The 24,098-nt window shown below is 47.5% G+C and overlaps 1 protein-coding gene across 1 annotated transcript in view; it reads right to left on the bottom strand.

Moving 5' to 3' along the window:
- Window positions 1-828: 828 nt before the first annotated feature.
- Window positions 829-24,098, bottom strand: part of COL27A1 (collagen type XXVII alpha 1 chain) — a 146,427-nt gene continuing 123,157 nt past the window's right edge. The window contains exons 38-61 of the mRNA XM_017810351.1: window positions 23,330-23,383; window positions 23,093-23,200; window positions 21,555-21,608; window positions 21,195-21,248; window positions 16,041-16,097; window positions 15,829-15,882; window positions 15,210-15,263; window positions 13,759-13,812; window positions 12,188-12,241; window positions 12,005-12,112; window positions 11,542-11,649; window positions 9,918-10,025; window positions 8,215-8,268; window positions 7,536-7,598; window positions 7,087-7,140; window positions 6,344-6,379; window positions 5,907-5,924; window positions 5,473-5,508; window positions 5,117-5,143; window positions 4,829-4,894; window positions 4,276-4,444; window positions 4,002-4,111; window positions 3,084-3,302; window positions 829-2,536 (exon numbers count right to left, since the gene is read on the bottom strand). Coding sequence (XP_017665840.1) covers window positions 2,390-2,536; window positions 3,084-3,302; window positions 4,002-4,111; window positions 4,276-4,444; window positions 4,829-4,894; window positions 5,117-5,143; window positions 5,473-5,508; window positions 5,907-5,924; window positions 6,344-6,379; window positions 7,087-7,140; window positions 7,536-7,598; window positions 8,215-8,268; window positions 9,918-10,025; window positions 11,542-11,649; window positions 12,005-12,112; window positions 12,188-12,241; window positions 13,759-13,812; window positions 15,210-15,263; window positions 15,829-15,882; window positions 16,041-16,097; window positions 21,195-21,248; window positions 21,555-21,608; window positions 23,093-23,200; window positions 23,330-23,383 — 1,866 coding nt within the window. The 3' untranslated portion in view covers window positions 829-2,389. The remainder of the gene's footprint in view (window positions 2,537-3,083; window positions 3,303-4,001; window positions 4,112-4,275; window positions 4,445-4,828; window positions 4,895-5,116; window positions 5,144-5,472; window positions 5,509-5,906; window positions 5,925-6,343; window positions 6,380-7,086; window positions 7,141-7,535; window positions 7,599-8,214; window positions 8,269-9,917; window positions 10,026-11,541; window positions 11,650-12,004; window positions 12,113-12,187; window positions 12,242-13,758; window positions 13,813-15,209; window positions 15,264-15,828; window positions 15,883-16,040; window positions 16,098-21,194; window positions 21,249-21,554; window positions 21,609-23,092; window positions 23,201-23,329; window positions 23,384-24,098) is intronic.

The raw sequence follows: 24,098 nt of genomic DNA, 5'->3' as shown, positions 1-24,098 counted from the left end.
TCCCTTACAGTTTGTTTCCCTTACAGTTTGTTTCCCTTACAGTTTGTTTCCCTTACAGTTTGTTTCCCTTACAGTTGTTTGTTTCCCTTACAGTTTGTCTCCCTTTTTCCCTCTCCTCCTTTTCCCCTCCAGTTTTTCCCCCTTTTTTTGTCCCCTCTTTTTTTTTTCTTTCCCTCTTGCTCTGGGCACTGTGTCAGGATGGGGACATGGATGAGGCATGGGGTGATGGGGTGATGCACAACAGTGGGGAACCATCAGGATCCCAACCTTGTTGTGCATTTAGCATCATGCTGAGGGTTGGGCAGGTCGTGGAAGGCTTTGGGGTGTGGGTTTGGGGGAACCTAGGCTGTCACACCAATGTTGTCACCCCAGGAGATGGGGGGTGGTGGTATTTCTGCACCTCTTGCCTGCTTAGTTTCCTACAAAGAAACAAAAAAAAACCAACCAAAAAACATTTTCCAGTCCAGTTTCATTGCCTCAGTTTTAAATATTTATTTTAAGTCCAAAAAAAAAAAAAAAAGAAAAAGAAAAGGAAAAAAAGCTTTAATGAGAACAAATGGTAACTGCAGCCTCAGGAAAACACATAAAACCAACGGCAAGGGATGAGAGATGGAGAGACCTGCAGTGTGGGGGGTGTGCAGGGAGGCAGTGAGTGATGGGTGATGGTGATTTTGGCCTGGGGGTGAGGTATTTCTGGCAGGGGGTTGCGTGGAGGGCGAGGTATTTGGGACAGATCCTGTTAACCTTTTCTGATGGTTGTTGGAAACCAACCAGCAGGCAGTAGTTAAAAAAAAAAAAAAGAATACACGAAGAGAGACTCACAGATAATTTTTTTTCCTCAAAAAAAATAAATTCCATAGTCCATATGAGACATGAAAACTCCAAACAGGCACTGAAGAGTTTCTGATACAGTACAGCTCTGATTACATCAATATTATTCCTTATATAGAATTAAAGATTACCATAATTATCCTCTTTAAAAAAAAAAAAATCCTCCAAATTTACATATAGAGACTAAATTTCTACAAAACTTAACAAAACAAAACCCCTCCAAGCTTGGCTGGGTTCTGAAACAAGGTACCATCAAGTCAGTCTTGACAGAGGGGCCGAGGGAAGGGTTGCAGAGCTGGGTTTAAATATGAACTTAGCCCAGGGAGTCGCAGCTGGCATGGACATGGGGCCAGTGCAGCTACAGCCCAACTAGTTACACGACAACTGACTCAAAAATAGCTCTCTGAGGCTCAACACTTCCAGATGAGCTGTGTCCCTCACTCCCCTCCCAAAGCCGTGAAGTGCTGATGAACGAAAAAAAAAAAAAGGCAAATTTGCTTGTAAAATATCCTGTAGGTGATTTTGGATGCAGTGGGAGTTGTTACATGTGAATGATATCCACAGCCACTAAAGGATCCCTTTTAAGGTGATTTGTTTCTCTGATTTAGCTGTGGACTGTAAGCTCCTCTCTTCCCAGAGAGAGGTGATCCTATGGGGCTTTTTGTTTTTGGGTCTGTGGCAAGACACTGTAGCACCTTCACAACCTTAAATAGTTTAAAGTCATATATATATAAAATAACACACTTTTTTAAGAGCACCAGAGATTTCACAGTGAGAGGTAGAAACAAATCAGACGAGCCCATTCCCTCTCTCTATTTTAGCACCAATCTCTTCCCCTCTCCTCCTTCCAGTCCCCACTCTTGGCTTCAAGGACTCTCCCCCTACCCCAACACCACACGTGAGAGGGGATGTTGGTCAAACTCACAGAAGGAGGAGGAACTTAGCTTTTTTTTTTTTTTCCTTTTTCTTTTTGCTTTAAATAATATAATATATTTATTTTGTTTCTTCTAATATTGCACATCAAAATGCTTCCTTGTACACAGAGCAGCCCAGATTCAACTTGCAGCTCCGCCTGGGAGACCTGATGCAGCACGTGGCCGTCCAGAAGGTGACAAGCTCTGAGAGGGAAGCTCTATTTTTTTTTTTTTTTTTAATTATTTTTTTCAATCGAAAGAACATTTGGTAACTCAGGAACCAGACAAAATGGGTGGTGGTGGTGAGGGAGAAACAACAACAAAAAAAAACCCCACACGCTCCAAGTCGCTTGAGGTTTCTCTCAATGTTTTCTTTGGTCATGGGAAAAGCTTTGTGTGTGGAACCGCAACATCCAGTCCCCTGATCCCTTTTCACTGGTCACGTCCTTGTTCTTCCTCCTTTCAACACCCGGCTGAGTTCAGCAGATCACGGGTTCTTTGAGACCTTGAGCCAAAGGCTTAGAGCAAGAGTTGACCCAAAAGATACAGCCCAGCTGCCCTTGCTGCAGAGAGGTGGGAGAGCCTGTGTAAGGACAGGCCAACCGTGGGGTCGGAGCCTCGGAGCCCGGTTTCCATAGCTTGGTTCAAAGGAAGCAGACGGGGCCGACCTCGAGGTGATATTGCTTTCCTGGCTCGGATGGGGGGAGGTTGTAGATGTTGACAATTGGCAGCTGCTGAGGGTCCTGTGTCCGAAACGAAAAGAGAGTCCGATGCCAGCGTCCATCCTTGATCTGTGCAGGGAGGGGGGACAGAGAAAAAGGTGATGAGCTGGGTGGTGAACCTTGCTGGACAGGAACATGTTTCACGAGACAAGGGGCTGTTCTTTGGGCTGAACAGATCTGGGGTGGGGTTTAGAGAGCATTTTGGGGAATCCTTTACCAGGTTGATGAAAATACAATTTGGATGGTAGCACCAACACAAACTCCTAGTTCAGTGAGCCCAGATGCAGCCCTGTGGCTCTCAACTCTGCATGGCATCAGGCAAGAGCCACGTCCACCACCCACGGGTGGCCATTCCCCTTCTGCCATTTAATTGCTGCTGCATCTCATATGTAACTTTGGAATTTAGCTTTTTGCTTTCTGTCTGAAGGCCATCTACTTCACAGGAGCTGCTACTGCATCCCAGACTGGAAAATTAATGGTGAACAGGTAAACTTGACCCTTCTCCCCTTTCTCTGTAGAATGAGCAGCACAGGTGTAACTCGAGCCTTGTTGTGAGCCCTGAGTGGGCTCAGCCTGGCATTTCTCTCCACCTCTTCCCTCTTCAGGAGCAACATACCTTGCAATCATCAGCTGCCACTTCTGGCCTGAGCTGCCCCCCTGCCTCAAACATCTGCCCGTTCCAGGCCTTGAAGCGCACGGCTTTGTCCGAGGGTTTCTCGGAGGAGCCTTCCCGCCAGACGGAGGTGTTCAGGCAGTGGATGGTGATGTGCTGCACCACCTCGGAGCTCAGCAGGCGCAGGAAGTTCATCTGGACTCTACCGATGTCAAAATCCAGCTGTGAAGGTGACAGAGAGGTCAGGGGTGCCCTGCAGAGGGGCTGGGGGGGAGCTGGATCTGGCACGAGTATGGGCGTAAGGGCCAGATGCCAAATCAGTTTGGAAAGTTTTCGTGGGGACACAGCTGGTCCTCTAGTTTGCAGAATAAAACTGAAAAGTCCTTAAGTAGAAGGAAAACTATGTAAAGTTTGACTTCAATACACTTCTGCAAAGCAGCAGGTGCCAGTTCATCTGCAAATGAACCCAGATATTGATATTTGTATCTTTGGTGCAGGTGCTTCCTCAAGAAAACCCTGTAGCACTAACTTAACTGGAAACTTGTATGTTTAAGCTGACCTCACTTTTTCAGGTGGCAGAAAGCAAAATGCAAGAGTGACCTGAACATAAATTAATTCAACAAAGGATTTGGGAGCAGCGTGTTTGCAAAATTGCTGGTCTTGTGAAGGTTATGGGTTCATTAAACATTGGTGGAACTTATAGTTCTGTTTTGACAGAAGTCAGTAAGAGTCTTGGGTGTATTTTTTTTAACACATCAGAGCAATTCTCAGTGTTACAGCTGCACTAACTCTGCCTTGAGGAGAAACCTGTGTGCTGTGTCATTGTGGTCACCGTCCGGTGTCCCAGGACAACACACCCTTGCATAAATATTTGGCAATAGCAGGATGGGAAATACCACTCTGGGGTTGAGCTGTGCCTACCTTGGAGACGGTGATGGGGCTGAGACATGTCTGCCCACCGTTGGTGAAGTTGCAGGTGACCTGGATGGTGTCTGAGGAACAGCCAAGATTTGGGTCAATCCAGTAGGTACCTGAAGAAATGGTTTGGGGATTAACAAGGACACTTAACCTTTTCTGTGAATGAGAGAAGGGAAGTTTTGGGTTCTCTGTGACTGGTCCCAGGGAAGGAGACCAGTTTGGGCCATGTGAAACAGCCTGTGGAGGACACAGCCTTTGCACACTCAGGGCTCCCTACCATCGTTCATCTTCTGTTCACAGTTCATGAGGTCCCGGCAGATTCGTGCAGGGTTTTCCTTGGTTCCCAGGGGTCTTTTGATGCTCTGAATGAGGTTGCTGAGGTAGTGTAGAGTCTTAAAGATCTCCCCTCCATGGTCCAGCATGAGAAGGTCTGGATGTTGGTAACCCTGGAGAGAAAAGGAGAAAAGGGGTGCCTTGGGGACACCAGGTGCTGTAACTACAAGGGTTTCTGCATCATCTGTGGGGAAATCAGTGGGTCAAAGACAGGCTGTGCTGGCTAGGATCCTGCTGTCCCAAGTAGGAGATCATTAAAGCACTGGCAAAGTCATGATGGCAAAGTCATGAGGTCTGAAACTTCACAAATGAGTGATGCAACAGAACCATATCCTTTAAACTGGACCTCTGCGTACATAAACTCCAAATATTCCACAAGAACATTAATAAATCAGAGCTTTGTGTGTATAAACTCTGAACACACAGACAACACCGTTGTGACCATTCCCAGCCTCCAGCTCCAGCAAAGACCAGGGAGTTTAAAAATTCACTCTTACCTCTGTCTTGAGCGCGGTGTTCGAGTGGATCAGTGTCTGGAAAGCTGTCCCAAAGCCATCTTGTTGCTAGTGGAGGGGGTGAAAAAGATGGTAACTGAGATTGCCAGAAGCTGAACGTGCCCTGATGCAAACAGTTGCTTCTCAATCTAAGACTGCAACTCAAGCATTGCCCTGCCAACACAGCAGTTTCTGCTGGACCTGAGTGTGTGCCTTCAGGGTCTCAGCAGCACCTGGGCTCTACAGGACTTATTGTCATCATTAACAAACATACAGAAAATGGCAACTTACAAACGAGGCTGGAATTCCTGGCGGTCCCTGGAAATCAAAGGGAAAAAGGGGTATCAGCCAGAAAGCTGGGCAGTCACTATTGCACAGATATTCAGTCATGGCCTTTTGAAATCCTCGTTTCCCTGGAGCCCCTCAATGCAGAGGAGTGAGAGGCAACAATGCTGTCTCTATAAAACACTTGGAGATGGTTTGGAGTAAAGCACAAGGAACACTAGTCCATTCACACACAGTTTTGCATACGAGGAATGGGGCTAAGCTATAATTTCCAGTGAGTGAATAGTCCCTCTGGAGAATATCATGGCAATAATTTTAGCTTGTTTCAATAATGTCTTTGAACTCTTTCCACATATACATACCGGAGGGCCAGGATGTCCTCGTGGGCCTGGAGGACCCTAAAGACAGAGTGGCATCAGTTAGTGAAATATCTCCAGTTTGTATTTTCCATTCCTGTTGTCATCAGCAGGAATCTGTTCCCTGCTGAAATCCTCTGGATTTTTGACACCTCACAGCAGCTTCTCCCTCAAACCCTTCAAGAGACAGGAGTTGGCCCCATTTTGTCCATATCCCTGCTGTGGGTGCATCTGCCTTCTTCTGGCCCACTCCTATGGCATCCCTTGCTCCCAGCCCTTCCAGCTCTTCAACTGTCATTAATTCCTTATCCCCAGGTACTTGTCATGTTCCCTGTGTGCACAATAACCCACCCTGCAGCTTTACATTTGATAAACTGTAAAAGCAACTGTTTTATTTAAATGCAAGATATCAGTCAGAAAAAGTGATGTCGAATACTTACCCTTGGACCTTGCAGGCCCTGCAGAAAAATAAAAAAGAAGAAAAAAAGGCAGAAGCTGTCAGAAGGTGCTCATTACTAACCCCAAATCTCCCTGTACACCCGTGTGTTGTTCCCAAGGTGCCTGTGCAAGGGCTGGGTGCTGCACTGGAGGGACAGGGGGTCTGCCAACGGCAGAGAGGTTATTGCAGAGGATGGTGATGGCCCTGGCACCAGTGAACGCTCACTCTGGGGTGGAGGTCCCTGCCATCACAGTGTCCTCTGCTGTGCCCATGGAGGTAGGAAATGTGAGCAGGAAAAACCAGAGGCTCCCTCATGGGAGCCTGATGCCACCACCCTGAGCCCAAGCCTGGGTGGGTGCAGCAGAGCCTGGTGTGACTCTTGGTTGCTCAAAGGGAGGGACCCTCTTAGGGACATCCAGGGGTGGGACCAGCACTTACCATTTCCCCACGGCTGCCTTTGTCTCCCTTGGGCCCCTGTAAAGCACACGAGGTGTCTGTCAGTGACTGTTCACAAGCTGCACTGCTGAGTGTTGCTCCCCAGAAGCTCCTTGCAAGGACCCAAGTGCATCTCTGACACATCAGCTCAGGTTGTTATATTGGCTCCTCCATCCCGAGGCACAAAAGCACCATTACTGGATGTTTGGGCAATGCCCAAGTTCATCTTGCTGATTTTCCCCTCTGCCAGTAGCAGGCTGTGGACTGAACTCTGAGTAGTGTCATGTTCATGTTTTTATGAAGCACCGACCTGACCCTTAGTCTGTGTTCAGTGCTTTTGGCATTTTGGGGCAGGCAGGGATGTTCAACACTTCCTAGAATCAAATATTTGCCAGTTTAATACACTTATCAGTTTGGTTTGTGTTTTTTTGACCCCTCAGGCCAAGCTCTTTGGGAAATCTGGCAGCTTGCTTTTGAAAATCTGCAATAACAGTTTTGCCTCTGAGGCAATCTACAGAAACCCTTGCACTTAGGCTTGAGTTGCTCCTCACTTTTAAGCTAATAATCTTCTTGCAACCATCTATGCAGCCAGAGACTAAGCCTGCACTTTTCTGAAGCTGCTGATCTTAAAACCCCTTTTGTTTTTCTCATTTAATGGGATTTACTTATGCTGGCCTCAAACATCTTGGATCTCACGCACTGTGCTCCTCTGAAAAAGACAGGCAGAAAAAAGCACAGACACTTACTGGGCTTCCCGTGGGACCCTGAATGCCAAGTGGACCAATAATTCCTTCTTTTCCCTAGAAAAGAAAAGATATGTGTGAATCATCACATGGGAACTGATGGTCACTTTTAGCAGGGCAGAGTCAGTGAAGACACTGAGCCTCTTTGCTACACGATGGTGGTATTTGCTGTAGCTGGAATAAAAGGCTGTTTCAAAGTGCAAGCCCAAAGAGACAAGCCCTCGCAGTATGGTTGCCACAACCCATGTTAAACCTCGGAAATTCCAGAAATAGAAAGGTTTCAGTGTAGCTGGAGTGGTCTGTGCACCATGACTGCCCAAGCCCCGTGCAGATGTGGTCACCCACAGCTGTGAGCAGCGCTCTGTGCTCCTCACAGCACCCTGGAGCCTCAGAAACAGCGGTGGGGGAAGGAAGAAAATCCTCCCAAACCAACAAACTGGAAAACCACTCACCATGAGACCCGGTGGCCCACGTGGTCCCTGAATGCCTTTGAACCCAAGGTCTCCTGGGGGGCCCTGCAAGCAAAAATGAGATCCACTAAATAACCAGACCTTGTGCTTATGCCCTTGCTTACAGCTCTGCTGCAAGGATAAGGTGCTGCCTCCTATGTGGGAATAGGAAGGTCCACGTTTTTAAAAATTCTTTTCCCGCTTCTGTTTTGCAAGGCCTTTACTTTCTACTGAAAAAAGACAGTTCCCTCTTTGCCAGGAAAATTATATAATGATAAAATGGCTCTAAACTTCAAATCAAGGCCCTCAGTGTTAGGGATGCACGTCTTTGTTTCAGGTGCAGGCTGATGACAGGTGCTGGAAATACAAAGGTCTGAAAGATGTTCAGGTGGGAAAAACAGCCATGGAGTCTCTAGGACAGCCCTTTCCCCCTCTAACAGCTGCCCATTTTAACAGGAATAAATTCCTGCATGTATTTACACACACTCATTTAACAAATATATATATATTAACACACACTCATTTAACAAATAAAGATGCATAAACTCAAGAAAGTTGGGATCATGATTCAATTTCCACAGTTTCTGCAGAGCAGATAACAAAGTCTTTGCAACAAGTACTGTGTTGTCTGCCCCCAGTAAAGAAGGACCAGAAAACCAGCTGATCACAAGCAGCCTCTTACCTTTGGCCCAAACAATCCTGCAATCCCTGGAAATCCTGCCTCTCCGAAGTCTCCCTGCAAGTAACAGCCAAGACAAATACAGGGACAAAGCACAACAGTAAGTTCACACTGATGGCTGGTCACTTAGAGACCCACCAAGAGTTCAGCTGCTTCAAAGAGCAATCCATGACTACCCTTCAGTCTAAGGAGGAGTGAGGAGGAGGAAGGATGAAAGAAATCTGTTGGAGGAACTACACAAACAGCAATCTAGAAGCAACTCCAGAAGATCTCACAGGCTAAACCTTTTTGCCCCCAGACAGGAGGCATATATGCACTATTTCTAGCAGATGCTTCTCTGGTTTGGCCCACAATCAGTAGAAGCAGGATGCAGAGCATCTGCTCTGAGATTGATCTTGGAAGTTCATGCTGAAAAAAAATAGCCTCAAAGCCCCTTAAAACAAGGTCTTCTTTTATTTCTAGTACCAACTGAACTGACCTTTTAAAGGATAATTTCAAACTATGCTCATTCAAGCTGTTAAAAAAGTGTGTGTTCCTACAATATTACCTCCCACTCAAACCCAGGAAAGCCATGCATGTCCCCTAATTCTTTTCCTATTTAACTCTGCAGGGATTTTTGCTCAATTTTGTAAGAAAAATAATAATAAAATATTTGGAAGGCCATCAAGCTTGAATCAGCACATAGCTTGCACTCTGAGAATAAAAAACCCACCCTGGGTAGCATGTCCTTATGTAAACACCCTCCTTTCACCATGTTTGAGATGTTTGTCCTTTGATATTTCCGAGCTTCTCAGATGTCAAAATGCAAAATGATTCAATGTTAAAAAAAAAAAAAAAAAAAGGGGGTCAGAAACCTTCACCAGATGATTCATCTCCAGTCCCAGGAACATCAGAGATGGAAAAAGCTTGTTTGGCCTCTCGGCAGGACTGTGTGACCCGTGATGGATTGTGCTTTACAGGGTGTTTTACAATGACTTGTTCAGCCCAGCTGTAAATGACCCAAGCAATGGGGTTTCCACCACCTCTGTTACAAAGCTGTTCCAGAGTCAGTTTAGAAATCTCACTGTTAGGAAGTTTTTCCTGCCACAACAGTGAGAAACTGCTTGGCAAGGAAGGGCTTGGTTGGACTCGGTGGAGCGTAAGAAACTTTCCAAGGATACAAATTGATTTAACTGCCCATTTATGGATCCTGGAAAGCAAAACTGCTACTAAGGGAGGACTAAGGTCTTCCCTGCATTAGGAGAATCAACCAAGCCCTCTTTTTAGAGGGATTTCAGGCAAAAGCAAAAGAAATCAGAAGGATTTAAAGACAATGGAGTCATCTCAGCCAAGGGGACCTGGTCATTGTCCCTGCAGCGAAGCAGCAGTGGCAATACAGGGCAAATGAACGTGTCACTTGTGGATATCTGAGACAAAATGGCCTTGTTATGGTGGTGTTGGCTACTATCTTTCAGCTTGAATACTGCCATCACAGGGTGTTATGTAAAATATACAAACAAAGTATTTTAGTTGAGGTAGTTGGGGGTTCACCTTGTGCCTTGTTTTATATTAGTCCTAATCTCTCTCCTATAACCACGCACAAGCTGGATATGGGGTCCCCTAAAGACCCTCCCAGGGTTCACCCTGCTGTGCCAGCCTGTGGATCCGCACCCTCTCCTGCAGGAGACAGCCTGGAGTCAGGTGTGATCAGCTCCATCCCCACTAACCGGCTGTCCTTTGGGTCCTGGGTCGCCGGGGCTCCCTGGAAGGCCCGTTCCTCCCGGTGATCCTCTCTTCCCTGTTTGGCCAGTCTGTCCAGGCAATCCTCTTTCACCCTAAAAATAACAGATTTTCCTGTTATTCCAAGGGGCAGGAGCTAAATATAACACTCAGCCGAAATAGCCATAGATGGAAAGCTGGAAGGGATGGCTCAGTGGGATAAGAAATGTGGTTGCATCAGGGGATGCCCCTGGTCTGCTAAGGTGGGTTGTTCAGGATGCACAGGGTGAGAGCAGGGTGGGCCTGGCCATGTCCCCTCCTGGGGTCCCCACAGAGCAGGAGCTTCAGCAGAGCTGTCCTGCCTGCGTGGGCTGAGGAGAGAATGGGAATGAGTTGTCTTCTCTTTGCACTTTGTACATTCTTTGTCCTGCCCTGCAGCTTGCCATAATCTCTTCCCCCCAGCAGGCTGGCAACTGATGATTAATCCATGGAAAATGCTGAAGACATGCCAAGACTTCAGCTGGAGAACTTCAATCCAGAGGCTGAAAAGCCAACATTTTCCCCTGCACTAATTCCACGACTTCAATCCAGAGAGGGGCTTCTCTGATCCAGCATCACACTTTGCTCCCCTCCTCTTCCCCTTGCCAAGTGCCAGGAGCAACAAGAGGTGCAGCAGGTGAGAGGCTGGGATGGCTGAACAGCTGGAAAAGGGGCAACGATTTTCCCTGGAGGCAGGATGTGAGTCTGTGACAAGGACACGAGGGTCTGTCAGTCACCTCTGGTCACAGCCTGTTGTTCTGCCCAAGGCAGCTGGAGGGCAGCAAGTGACAGTTTAAGGGTGATGTGCTGTGGAGCCCTAATTTAAATCAGATCCCAGAGCCTCTCCAAACCCAGCTGGAGTCTTCCTATTTACAGAGTCTCTCTACAAAAGGCTGAATTGCTGTGGGTCTAATTTAGGTCCTGTGGCCAGTCTGGATCAGGGCAAGGACCAGGAATAAACCCCGAGGTCACTGAAGCAGCTTGGCCCTGCTTCCACCCAGCATGATGTCCAAGTCCATACTGGTTCCAGTCATTATATGTTATATATTATATATTAATTATATATTATATATTTTATATTATATATTAATTATATATTATATATTTACCCACTAAATATATGTTAAAACCCAAGCAGCACAAATTTCCCTTCAGCAGTTCAGGCCTTGTAGAGCAGCTAGAGGAAACTTGAATTTTCCATGGAGTTGTCCATCCTGGACATTCTACAGGTAGAATGTCCAGGCTGTAGCAGTTCCTCTGCAAACTCTCCATTTTTTTTCAAGCCAGGATTCTAATGAAAAAAGATGGAAATGTTTGTAGTGTGGGTATGTGTGTCTGGAGGTTCCTGAGCTCGGTGACCTTTGACAAGGGAGGAAAGGTTTCTGGGACATTCAGCTGCTGTGACCACCATGAAAATGGATGGATGGATGGATGGATGGATGGATAAAGAGAGAAGCCTACAGAGCCTCTAGCTAAGTGAAAGATGGCAGCAGGAATTGAGACTATATTAGACCTTGGAGATTCCCACCTCTAGAGACATCAGGCTACAGACTGGATTACTCACAGCAATATCTTAGGAAGTCAGAAACTCACCTTGAATCCTGGTGGTCCCTGTGCCCCGGGGAGGCCTGGCACACCTGGGTTCCCTCTCTTGCCTGACATCCCAGTCACACCTTCTTCCCCATCATCCCCCTGCTCTCCCTAGAAAAGAAACACAGAAGAGGTTATGAAACAACATGTTCTTTCCCCCTCTGCACAGCTTCTGCCCTCAGCAGGCACCATCCATCTGGGCAGGGGTGGGTTTGCAGATGTGGACAGATTTCTGTGCATGCACGTGTCTGTCAGGCTACAAACCCCACTTCATTTACAGACCTGGCCATGCAAAGGCAGCTGCTGCCTCTGTGTGCACGTGAGATGTGAGGAGGATCCACTCTGGGTATGTGTAAACAGGAATATCCACAGCTGGGTAACACAATTTCTCCTGTGCTCCCTTTTAGTTTTCCAGCTCCCAAGTTACATTTGTTATTGATGCCAAAAGGCTGTAATTGAAACTCACCAGGATTCCGGGCACACCGTCCTTCCCGGGCACTCCGTCCACTCCAGGGGCTCCCTCTTGACCTTGCCTTCCCACCACTCCTCGAGGACCTGGTAGCCCAAGGATGCCCTGAAATCACAGAAGCGTTAGAGATGGAGCTCCCAGACAGCATTTCCTGGGGCAGAAAGTTGAATTTTCACCTACCGGTGAGCCTCTGCTCCCTGCACTGCCCCGTGCTCCTTGCTTTCCTTTTTGACCCTGCAAGCAAAAAAAGAAAGGCATCTAAGATTGCAGCAGTTCTAGCACAACTCCACTTTTGAGCCTGACTTCAGGGTGTGCTTTTGGATAATGACTGGAAAGAGTTTTATAAAAAAAAGGAGATTTATAAAGCCAGTTGCTCCAGCGCTGGGGAATGAACTGCTATTTAGTTTTATTACAAGTGATTCTTCGTATGTCCTGAGAGTTCTAGGGCAGGAATGAATAGCTAGGAGGCAAGGACCTACATTTTTCCTAATACAGAGCAGATGAGGACAAATAAAGCAGGATGAACTCGAGGGAGGACTCAGTACACTGGCAAACATTAGAACAAGATGCTTAAAAACCTGTGTCCTCCATCGGTTCATTGACAGTGTGGTGCTGAACCCAGGACCTGGAGAGTCTTCTGGGGGCATTCAGGGGGAGCTTCTCTCTGAGAGGTAGCCTCCTGTGCTTTGGAAAGTTAATGGAAATGAAAATGAGTTCTGAAATTTGCAATGCTGTTTTGTGGATAAAGGCATAAAAGAAATACTCCTGAGGTTTATTAGCCGTAAAAAGGATTAATTTCTGCAGTATGAATGGAAAACTCAGCCTCACCACCTTCACCAGGGCTCCCTTAGTGAGGTCATGTACTAAAGCACTTTTAAATCGAAGAACTCATTTTCTGTGCATTGTTTCTCCATCTGCAGAGGACCAGGCAGGCCTGGTCCTGAAAGAAATATTCCTGGGGGTGCTTTCCCTGCTATTAATTAGGCCAAAAGGCAGGTCCAGATTGTCCATCGATGGGCAGAATTTATTTATCTTATCACCTGGTATGCTGTTTGCCAAAAAGACCTGAAACTATCTTCTGGCATTACCCCAACAGGGTCAGGCTAAAAATCCTGACATCTGCCAAGAGAGAGCAGGAATTTGCTGAGTATTGAGTTCACATATTTATGTTTCAGCAAATAAAGTCCCTAATCTGTGAGAATAATTAGCAAGCTTCATTACAGCCAGATGTAGGAGCAGGTATGAGGTGCCCCAATGAACCCCGAAGGACCCATGTGTGTTGTGTTTTCTTGCTCAATAAGGACAAGAAGTTGGAGGGGCTCTTCCAAGAAACATAAGTGCATGGATAATGGACTCCAAACCCGGAAGGTTTCACGCCAGAAAAGTTTATGGTTCAAGTGAAAGAGAGAGGCTCTTGCCTGGCTCAGACCTCCTTTGGGACAGACGAGCCAGTTGTGGCTGGAAGCACCACAAGCTGGGGCATGGGAAAGACACAGCCCATGGCAGGGACCAAAGACCTGCCCAGGAGTCACCCATCATGCTGAGGATGTAATTGTCTTGGTCTTCTCCAGCTCCACAAAGCCAACAAACCATTGGGCTTGGACGCCCAAATACATGTTTACAGCCCTCCCACGAGGTTCTCCACAGCCTTTCAAGGCACAGACCATGGGAAAAATCACACATGAGAGTCCTCTTAATTAGACACTTTCTTTAAACTTGAGACACCATAAATCCACCCTGCTGAAACCTACCACATCACCTTTGGATCCCTTTGCTCCCGGCTTGCCTGGTGATCCAGGATCCCCCTACAAAACATAAGCAAGAAAAATCTGCTTAAAATTCTCTTCTGGCAGTATCTTGCACGAAGTACAAAGAACAGCATTTTTTGTGCCCTAACAACACTGACTGTATGGAAACAATTCAGGGGAACAGCCTGTGCTCAGACAGGCCCCTGGGGAAAAAGGAGAAAGGAATTGTCTCCAGAGAGCATTTAACAGGGTGTCAATTGGAGAAGAAGCAAGTCTACCCCTCACTTGGGTGGTACTTGTATTTGCGGAAATCATTCACCAAATTCCAGATGGTGGCTGGAGAACAGTGCTGAGAAGTGGGCAGGAAGCAGCCTGTGTGCAGAAACCGTGTGCAGAATGAGTAGTTTACACAGTGACTGCATCGTTAGTGTGGGTCTGCTGCAGCCCCTTCCTTGGTTTCACCTGGATATCAGGTGTTAGAGAGCTGCCTATGGAGGAGCAAAGCAGAGAGAGTATTTCACTACTCTCTTACTGGTCTCTTCCTCATCACATCCATCTCCATCTTTTCTCCTGGCTGTCCAGGTTTGGGTTGTCTTGTGTATTTGTGTCAGTGGCAATTTCTGGACTAACATCGAAGAAATAAATGGTAAGGAAGGACTCAGTGCAGACCTCTCCTTCTTCAGCTTGTTTTTGAGCCACGTATTTCTAATGAGTCTTTACCAAGGACAATCCAAATCTCCTGCTGCCATCTGAAGGGATATCACTCCCCAAAATAAACTACATCCACTGGGGAATGGAGCAGCTCTACTCATTCCTAGGCCATATGACAAAGCATTAAGACTTCACCCCAAAATAGAATCTGTTCCTCCCAGTGGCCTTATAAAAAGTGGGAATTGATTCAACTTTATTTTCCAATACAAACTACATTCAATGTGCTGCTGCACTCACAGTTGCAATAGTCACATATAAAAATCAGATGCTACAGTATATAGCAAGGGAATAAAGAGTCCTTCCCTTAAATTTGGATTTAATTTAGTCTTTCATGAAGTCTTTCAGTGGTCTGAGAGGAAACACCACGCAGGCAGAATAATATGGTCTCTCCTCACACTGTACCAACAGCATGTCAAATGGATCATTTCCAAGCAGACTCTTCCACTGCTGTTGTCATCTCCCACCACCCATCCCCTAAGATTCCTAGTGATCCTCATGGACCATTCAGAAAAGACAGTTTTGGAGACAGGCACTACTGGGAGTGCTCCCTGTTTTCACCATTAGTCTCAAATGTGGCTCAGAATGCCCATTCCATAGGCTTGGCTCATGGAAGTGCCCACATTTGCATTTCACAGCTCACCACATGCTCCTCGCTGCAGCCCTTCCCACCTGCCTTCCTTTGTGCATCTGTTTCTCACAGACATGGGGCATTGGGGAGCTTACAATAAAGCAGCATCTCTTACAGGTAAGCCTTGCTGTCCGGGTTTTCCTCTTTCTCCATCAAGCCCTTCTTGACCCTTAAATAAAAAACAGAGAGGGAAGACGTCTTTGTTCTTGGGTAATTTTGTGGCAGTGAGAAAGGAAAACTGAAATATCCCACAAAGAGTTATGAAATAATTCACAACCCTGGTCTTGCTTTTGAGAGAAATCCCAGTAAGATTTTGGAAGCTGCCAAACCTCCAAGTTAACAGAGATCTTCCCATGGAAGAATCTACAGCCATGGGCATATCAGTCTTTAATTTTGTCCAGCACTGACATGACCTCTCTTGTGCACACCTTCCCCGGGGGATCTCTTCAGCAATCACAGAGACCTTTGCTGAGATGCTCCTGCTCATTCTTTCAGCCTCCTGTGCTCAGGCAGGTGCATGGCAGGGTGACCTGCAGGGCCTACATTTGCCTTCAGCAAAATTTTTACTGCTTTAGGTAAAGACAACTGATTTACTCCTTGTCCGAATCACAGATGACCTGGGACAATGGTGAGTTATGAATTGTGATTGCTGGGCAGTTCTGTGGGCTGCTGTGGGCTGGAAGCACTTCCCCAAGATAAATATGCCTGAATCATGCATTTGGAATAAGACTCACAGGATAACCAGGGTCTCCAGGCTCCCCTCGATCGCCTCTGTCACCAACAGGGCCCTACAACAGCACGACAAAGACTTAAGGTGGATGTAAACAACCCCTCATCTGCAGTATCTCAATGGCTTGTGCATGTTCTACAAGCAAGGGAGCAACCCAAATAATCCACCCACAAAAATCAGGCCAGGACTGTTTAGAGAAGGGATTTAACATCTTACTCTGTCTCCAGGTGGTCCCTGTGGGCCTTCTACCTTCCCGTCATCACCTTGTTCTCCCTGTGAATAAAAATGTTAATATTAATACAGACAGCAGATTTTACAGCAGATGTTTCTGTCCTGATCCAGTCCTCCTGTATCATGGGCTCGTAAGTCAAAGCCTCTGTTGAATTTACTCATTTTTCATCCAAAGAAAGACTAAACAATTTTTTTGGTTGTTTGTTTCGCAGCCTGGAATACACTGAGTCCTCTCATTGCTTTCCTTGTTTCTAGTGGTTGTTTCTGCCTGGTCTAACCCTCCCCCCTAAGGAACCAGGTGCAAAGGGTTATTTTTAACAGTTCCTAAAACTAAGCAAGAAGGATGTAATTACGACAACATGGGAAATAGCTCCCTGCCTCTGAATTTTGTTGCTGACAGCCCAACCAAACTCTTTAATCAAGCATTTCCCCACCCTTGTTGAGTGCTGCCTGGGCTATCGTGGGAACATGGGTGGTCTGGATGGGTTGTCTGCCACTGCTGTGGGATTGTCTTACAATCAGCCAGGTGAGAGGGTTGGCCCCTTCCACACTCCTCTCCTTGATGGGATGCTCCACAGCACAAGCTCAGAGCTCATGCTTTGGCTGGGAGATAAAATCACCCGGATTATTTATAGCTGAGGTCTCTCTAAAACATCCACAGAGAGATCCCTTAAGACTTAACAGAGACATTATCCTTTCAAATTCTGTGTATAAGTCACTCAGGGTCACGATGTCCTGTTTTCTCTGGAGTCCAGCTCAGAGATGGCTGTTTCTTTGCTCCCCATGGATGACCACTGCATTCCAGCTCCTCCAGTTTTGACTACTCTGCATAAGAGTCTCTGGCACTTTGGCTCCTCAGGATGAACATGCCTCAGAACTCATTGATGCTGCAGCTACTGGACAGAGAGGGTCTGGGGGGTTCTGTCACAGAAGCTGCTGTATTTGGTGTGCTTGGGGTGCTCCTAGAGCCTTGAACATCCAAATCTCCAGACATTGCAGTGCCAAGTTTTCCACAGACTTCTGTAATTCTCAGTGATTGCACCAACTCTCTCTGGTGTATTTACCATTCTTTTTGATGTTCTCCCCGGGTTATTTTCCTGTTTGAGTTGCAGCTGCTGGTAGTAAGGATGCTTGGGAAATGTCTTGATGATCCTGCCTCTGGGAGAAGACAATACTTGTGGAGACAACAGCTTCTTTTCTGTGGGAACTGGGTCACAGCTTGGAATCAGGGCTGTGCCACCACTGGGAGAGACACAGACACACACTGACTTCTCATGGGCTGAGCACCTGTATTGCCATTCACAGCTTTGTTGAATGAGGCTCAGGATTTGGCAAAATCTCTTGCAGCTTGCACCTCAACAGGTAGAAGAGAGCTCAGTGCATCTCCCTCCATTATGTGCTTGATGACAGTGGCATTTTCTCTCTCTGCTGCTGTGACCTGTTGGCTGAACTTTGCCAGGAGTTCATAGAGACCCACTGGTTATGTCCCTAAGAGACTGTGTGCTGGGTGGGGAACTCCAATCTCCTTATCTGGGATTTTGGGGAGCCACGGCAGTAGGAATATATATATAGAGAGAACCTGTGCCAGGAGAGCTTGAAAATACAGTACTGAGCAATGTGGATGGAGAAATTTGGGTGGCAAGGAGGAGAGGATGGAAAGTAAAGCCTCACAGGCTCTGCTGATGGTTTCCAGTGCTACTGAACTTGCTGCCTGAAGTCAGAAGCAGAATACCTGGCAACTGGTTTGCTTTCTAGCCACTATCAAAGGAATGTTGGCTAGAAGGGAAACAAAGCCTCTATTTCTCAACTCTCGGGGAAAAAAAAAAATCCTAGTGTGTTACTGTGCAGAAATCTTGGCACTGATTCCTTCTTCCCAAACAGGATGTGAACACCTTTGCCATTTGGAAGCTGAGATGAGCGTGATGAACTCAAAGAAAGCTCAATAATTCTGGGGACCCTTGAAGAGCATCAAGACTCACGGACTTTCTCCCCAAAGCTGAGTTGTGGCTCTGGGCCCCCTTGAGGCTAATTGCCATCTTGTCCTTGCCTTCTGCCTGAGAAAATCCTGCAGCCTGGTCAGCTCTAGGACTGCAAAACCGAGCTCCTCCAGAGCTTCCTGATGCCTCAGCTGCTCAAGAGGGAGATGAAAGGTCTGCACTAATTCTTTGGAAAGTTGCAGTGAAAAAAAGTTAGAGTAAAGGGCAGCAAAGTAAACATGTTGGGATACAAATGGAAAATGCATGGAGAAGAAGGGAAGGCTTGTTGTTGTTGGCTCCTGTCCCAAAGTGAGATACACCAGTTTGTAATTTTTAAAAGGATCCCATCTGGACTGCTTTAAGCAGCTGCCAAGTGCAGGCGTCTGCTCCGAGCAAGGCCTCTTTGAGGAGCTGCAAATGTATTAAATGTGGCGGAGTAGCTGCCTGGTATGGCCAGGGGAGCTGAATTCCACAGCAATGCCTCTCACCAAGCTGCTTTCCATCCAAGACCTTCCCCACCGTTACATATCCTCCTTCAGCACAGCTCCTTTTACCAAGTTGCTTAAAGCTCACAGAGCACTCATGGTCCCTTTTCCATTTTCTCTTAATTTCTCAGATTTAGGCTTCCACTTCCGTGTTCACACGTGTGGGAGAGGTTACAGATGCTTGGAGGGAAGGAATCTGTCTATCCTTAGGCTAGGATCCAGGCAACTCTTAGGGGATAAGGGAGGATAGGTAAGAAAACTTAGATGCAAGACTTTTGTGGAGCACCTGGATGGTGCAGGAAGCAGTGCTGGAGGCTCAGCACACGATGTTGTGCTCTCCTCACTCAGCATCTCCTTCTGCTGCCCAGCAAGGTGTCAGCAGACCTGCTGGCCTTCCAGGGAGACATGAGGGAGATCCAGCTGTCAGGGGCCATTAACAGAGCTGACTGCTCTCAGCAGGATGCATTAGATGTTTTAGTGCCCTCGTCAGGCTTCAACTTGGACACTTGCATGTAGAACTCATTTATCATAACACTGCTGCGCTCTGTTGGCACCAGATCCACTCAGGGAGTACTCTTAGTGTCCATTTCCAGAAGAATATCTTGAGTGCTTCATTGAGTGCTTCAGATTAATAATTTGGGGATCATTTCCAACTGAAATTATGGGAGCTTTCACGATGGCAACTTTAAAAGTTTTCAAATAAAGCAACAGCTGCAATTTAAGCAACAGAGATATGTATCTGCACATGCCTTATTCCTTCTGCTGCAGGGTCAATGACTGACTTTGCTTTTGGTAGTGACAACTCACAACTTTTTGCCAGGATGCTCAAAATTCAACAGTGGGGCTGTGCGAAACCTCTGGGCAGGCTCTCAGCTGACAAATGTGCCTGGTAACGAGCTCTTGCATTATTATCCAGGGCTGGCTGTGCTTGGCTAACACTTGCCACTCCCCACACGGCCACTGAGTGGGATACACCTGAGGAGGAATGCTACTGAGGTCTGGAAGAGCAAGAGGTTCAGCCTGGGAGGTGGATGGGGCAGAGTTAGAAAGGCTGGGGGTGGAGAGGAAGTTCAGCAAGGCAGTGATGGAGGTGCAGAGCAGCAGGAACATCACCAGCTGTTCCTCCACGGATGTGTCTCAGCAGCAGGAAATGAGAGAAAAAGCAGCATGACCACTGTTCCTCCCCAAAGCAAAATTTCTGAGGCATGTGAATATGTTAGTGGAGCACAAGGGTTCACCCTGCCCCACTGACTCCCAGCCACCAGCACAGGGGTTTGCTGCTGCACAGGGAGTCTCCAGGCAGAGCATGGTGTGAACAGGGTGTCCTGACAGCAGGAGCCTGAGCTTGAAAGGGTGCATTCAAAGCCCCAGCAAAGACAAGCCCTTATAAAATCATTTTATAAGGGATGAAGCTCCTGCCTGCGCTACAGCTGCACTCCCACTGTGTGCCAGAGGCAAGGCTGAACACTCTCTTGGTGATGGGGAGTAGAAAATGAGCAAAAAGAGTTCACACATCTCTCCTCTTCATGGGGACCTCATGACTGACTAGTCTGCATCACCATCACTTCCCTTCCCACACCAAGGGAGAATCATAGGGAGAATGGTTTGCGTTGGAAGGGACCTTAAAACTCATCTTGTTCCACCCCCCTGCCGTGGGCAGGGACACCTTCCACTATCCCAGGTTGCTCCAAGCCCCATCCAACCTGGCCTTGAGCACTTCCAGGGATGGGGCAGCCACAGCTTCTCTGGGCAACCTGTGCAGGTGCCTCACCACCCTCTGAGTAAAGAACTTCCTAACCTCTAACCTAGATCTCTCCTCTTTTAGTTTAGAACTGTTCCCCCTTGTCCTATCGCTATTTGTCTGTGTAGGAAGTTGCTCCCTACTTTTCAATGAGCCTCCTTTAAGTACTGGAAGGTCACAATGAGTTCTCCCTGAAGCTTTCTCCAGGGAGACCTCAGGAGGGAGGGAGCATCGCTGCTGAAGGCACGTGAGGGGTTCCATCAGCTCTGTGAGCAGCCAAGGCCAGCTGGGCCGTCCAGCTCCCAGCTCCGCCGACAGGAAACCATTAAAGGGTGAGTCACTGCTCCAGCCCGAACTGGTTATGGCTCTGCTGACTCAGCAAAAGTGGGAAACACCAGGGGAAAGCCACCGTGGCTCTGAGTCAGGGCAGCTGCAACAAGGGGGCTCGTCAAGGGGTGGGGGACGAGCGAGGCGAGGGGGTGGCAGGTGATGAGGAGAAATGCTGGTGGCTGATTTCAGCACAGACACGGCAGCGTGCTGAACATCAGCTTGTTTGTGCAGGCTGTGATTCTGACCTGATCACAGAAACCTACTAAGTCTGGTTTCTTTTGTCTTGGGGATTGAGCTAAATTTTTGTGGATGCAGGAAAAACGTGCCCCCAGAACACATACTGGGAGGTTCAGCCTCCAGCATGTAGTGTCTGGAAAGCACCTGCTAGTGGCATGGGTGTCCTGGCACTGATTTGCAGAAGTAAAGCTGTATATTTAGTAGCTTTTTGTAGGGGTTACACTGGTGACTGTGCAGTTGAGGAAGCACCTCTGCTGTAGGGAGAGGAGAGTGCAAATGCACAGGAATTATGGCAGCAGGACAATCACCTCTGTGCCAGCCCAGCTTCCACACCAAGGGGAGATGAGATAGCTAAACTCCCTGAACTTACCTTTTCCCCCTTTGGCCCTGGTGGTCCAATTGGCCCCGGTGGTCCTGCATGTCCCTGTGGAGAGCAGACAGCACTTGAGGAGGCAGGAAAGACCTGTTGGACTGAAAGTCCTCCCTGGTTCCCTGCCAGGTCTCACAAACCCTCTGTGGTGCATCCCAGCTTCAGAGGGACATGTGGGTTGTGGCAGAGATGGACCAAAGGCATGTGGATAAGCCATGATGGTGTAAATGGAGACTAGACAAAGAACTAAACTCGAGATCAGAAATAAATAATAGTTTAAGAACAACTTACATCCTGGAGTGACCATTTTGTTGCATTTGAGAACAGATAAAAGCTGGAAGATGAAAATAAACCCCTTACCTGGTAGCCCTTTAAGCCTGGGTCCCCTTGAGCACCCATCCTTCCTGGAGCTCCCTGGAGAGGCAAGCACAGAGGAACTGTGAGAGCAGCCCATGGTGTCACCCCATGAGAAGAGGATGCACTGGGCTATGCAAAGCAAAGCTCAGCACCAGGTGGGACTGTGGCAGCCCCTCCTCCTGGCCACCTGTGAGCTCTGCTGCAGCCACCTGTAGGGCTCTTGCTTGGCTTTAACCTCTTACACATGGAAAGGGAGGTCAGGAGTCTGTTCTATGCCTTTGCCAGCCTGCAGCAATAGGTTCTCCACCTCATTCAGATTTGCTACCAGAAATGTCTGCATTTGTGTGCTCTTCATCTGCCCTTCGGAACATCTCTATATCCAAACCAGTGTTGTGCTAGGAAGTCCACCAGTGAGACCTCACTCATGCACGACCTAATCCTAAACTGTTGGGAGGAAGCCTTCCAGTGTGGGTTCTGAAGCCAAGAAGTGAGTTTTCTGCACTGTGATGGGGGCACTGCACGAGCTGTTTATCACACCTTTAGCAGATTGAACAAAAGGGTTTAAATCAGATCATCCGATTTAAGTGAGCCACAGACTTTCCATATAATCCCATTTAGTGTGGATGGAAGCTCTTTACACACGACAGAGAAGTGTCCAGCCCAACAGGCTGTTCAGATGTGTCTTTGCTTCCTTGTGAAATAATCCATGGAGGCTTTGCCAAAGAATATTAAGTGAGGAAATATGGTGAGGCCATAATTTTTAGTGCAGGGAAACACTATCAGCAGAACCATCACTCCATCACTCATTTGCTACTGCTCTGAAACACCACCGTGACTCCTGCTTCATAAATAACTCCTGCTATTTCACTAAGTTCTACCAGAGTGCAAGAAGTTTCCTTACCAGCCTGCATTGCATGAGGGTTACTTTTACTTACTGCTGCTGTCCCAAGGCATTTTTCTCATGCGCCCAAAGCAAATTAACTTTCTTCTCTCTCTGCCGTATTATTACTGTTCTCTCTGAAAGCCTCACCTTCAGTCCCCAGCTCAAACCCTTTCCCATGCTACATTTCTTCTTGCTCCAAGTGTTTTAGATAAGTAGATCAGGAGTGGGTGTAGAAACAGGGCAGAAGTCCAAGGCAGAGTTCCTTGTATTAACAGAGTTCGACTTGGAAGCAGCTCTTGCCATGAGTGTGCAGTCTCAAAGGGAAAGATCTTAGCAAAAAATAGCTTATCAGCTCACTCAGCTCAGGAAAAATCCCCAATATTTCAGCTATTTCAGCCCATCTGGGGAGTTGTGAAAAACCACCACGGTGCAACGTGAGCTGGGCTCACGGGGCACCAACCCAACCACCTCTGTGGAGTCTCTTCTGTGCTGTTCAGAGCAACTTAAGCTCTTTTGGCCAATTAAACCAATCCAACAGCAATTCCCTTTCTGTGCTCTGAAGCCCCTGCTGGGCTCTCTGCTTCATTCAGGCCCGTGCCCACCACTGCCAGTCACGTTTCTGGGTGTTGTGTTCAACCATTTGCAGAGCTCTTCTCACCATAGGTCCCAGGGTACCTCGGGATCCTTTAGGGCCTTGGTTCCCCTTCGGCCCCTCCTTCCCTGGGGATCCAGTCTCTCCAAGTTGCCCCTGGTAGCCCTTGCTGCCCTGCAGAACAAAAGCACTGACTTTAGTGTAGGACAAAGCTGCTTCTACAGATAAATATGAAAGATAAGCAAGGATCAGGAGACCCAGAGGATTGTCCAGGGAGATGTTCTCAGCAGGAGATGTTCCTACCTTCTGGCCAGGCTTGCCCTTTTCCCCCTGTTTTCCTGGTTTCCCTTCTGGTCCCTAGGAGAGGGGAAAAAAAAAGAAAAGCTGTTGGAATGGGAAAACAAAGAAGTCACATCCCAACCAACCACTCCCAGGCCACTTCCCTGGTACACTCAACCCTGAAAGCATCCTCACCCACCCTATCCTATTCCCATGGAAGCCATCAAGGAGGCCAGGAAGTCATGCAGTTAAGACTGCAATTCACAGGTCCTACAGCTGGGGTATGGCTGAGTTTGGTTTTGAGATGCTCCAACATGTGGAGGAGAAGGAAACCTCATTTCTTAAAGGTGTAAAGATCTCTGTGCTCAGCTGACTACTGGGCAACACAGTTGAAAAGTGACACTTCTTATATGGTTTTAGGCTGCTGTCAATAGAGCCATTGCCTCCACAGTAATTAACCTTATTTTTCCCTTGTGAAAACAGGCAGTGGTTTCATTCTCTATCCACCTACCATGCACAACTTTCTGCTCAGGTTGGAAACCCCTTCCCTCTATTTGTATTGTTGTTACTGCCACACACAGAAACCACAATATACTGACTGGGCATCTAGAAATGGAGTGGGATGCAAAACTCCAGGTGGGAGCCATGGCAAGCAGAGGCAGGAATGCTGGGCTGCTTTCAGCACCCAGTGTGGGTGCAGAACCTGCTGCCCCTCCTTGCACCCACACCACAGAATTAATCTGTGATGAGCAGCTAAATATAGCAGCCTCTCCTCAGGAAGCCCAGGGAGCTC

This window comes from Lepidothrix coronata, unplaced genomic scaffold, assembly GCF_001604755.1.
Source record: "Lepidothrix coronata isolate B3197 unplaced genomic scaffold, Lepidothrix_coronata-1.0 Scaffold28, whole genome shotgun sequence".
In the NCBI taxonomy this organism is placed as follows: domain Eukaryota; kingdom Metazoa; phylum Chordata; class Aves; order Passeriformes; family Pipridae; genus Lepidothrix; species Lepidothrix coronata.
Note: the sequence above shows the minus strand (reverse complement) of the source record. Positions and strands in the feature narration are given on the sequence as shown.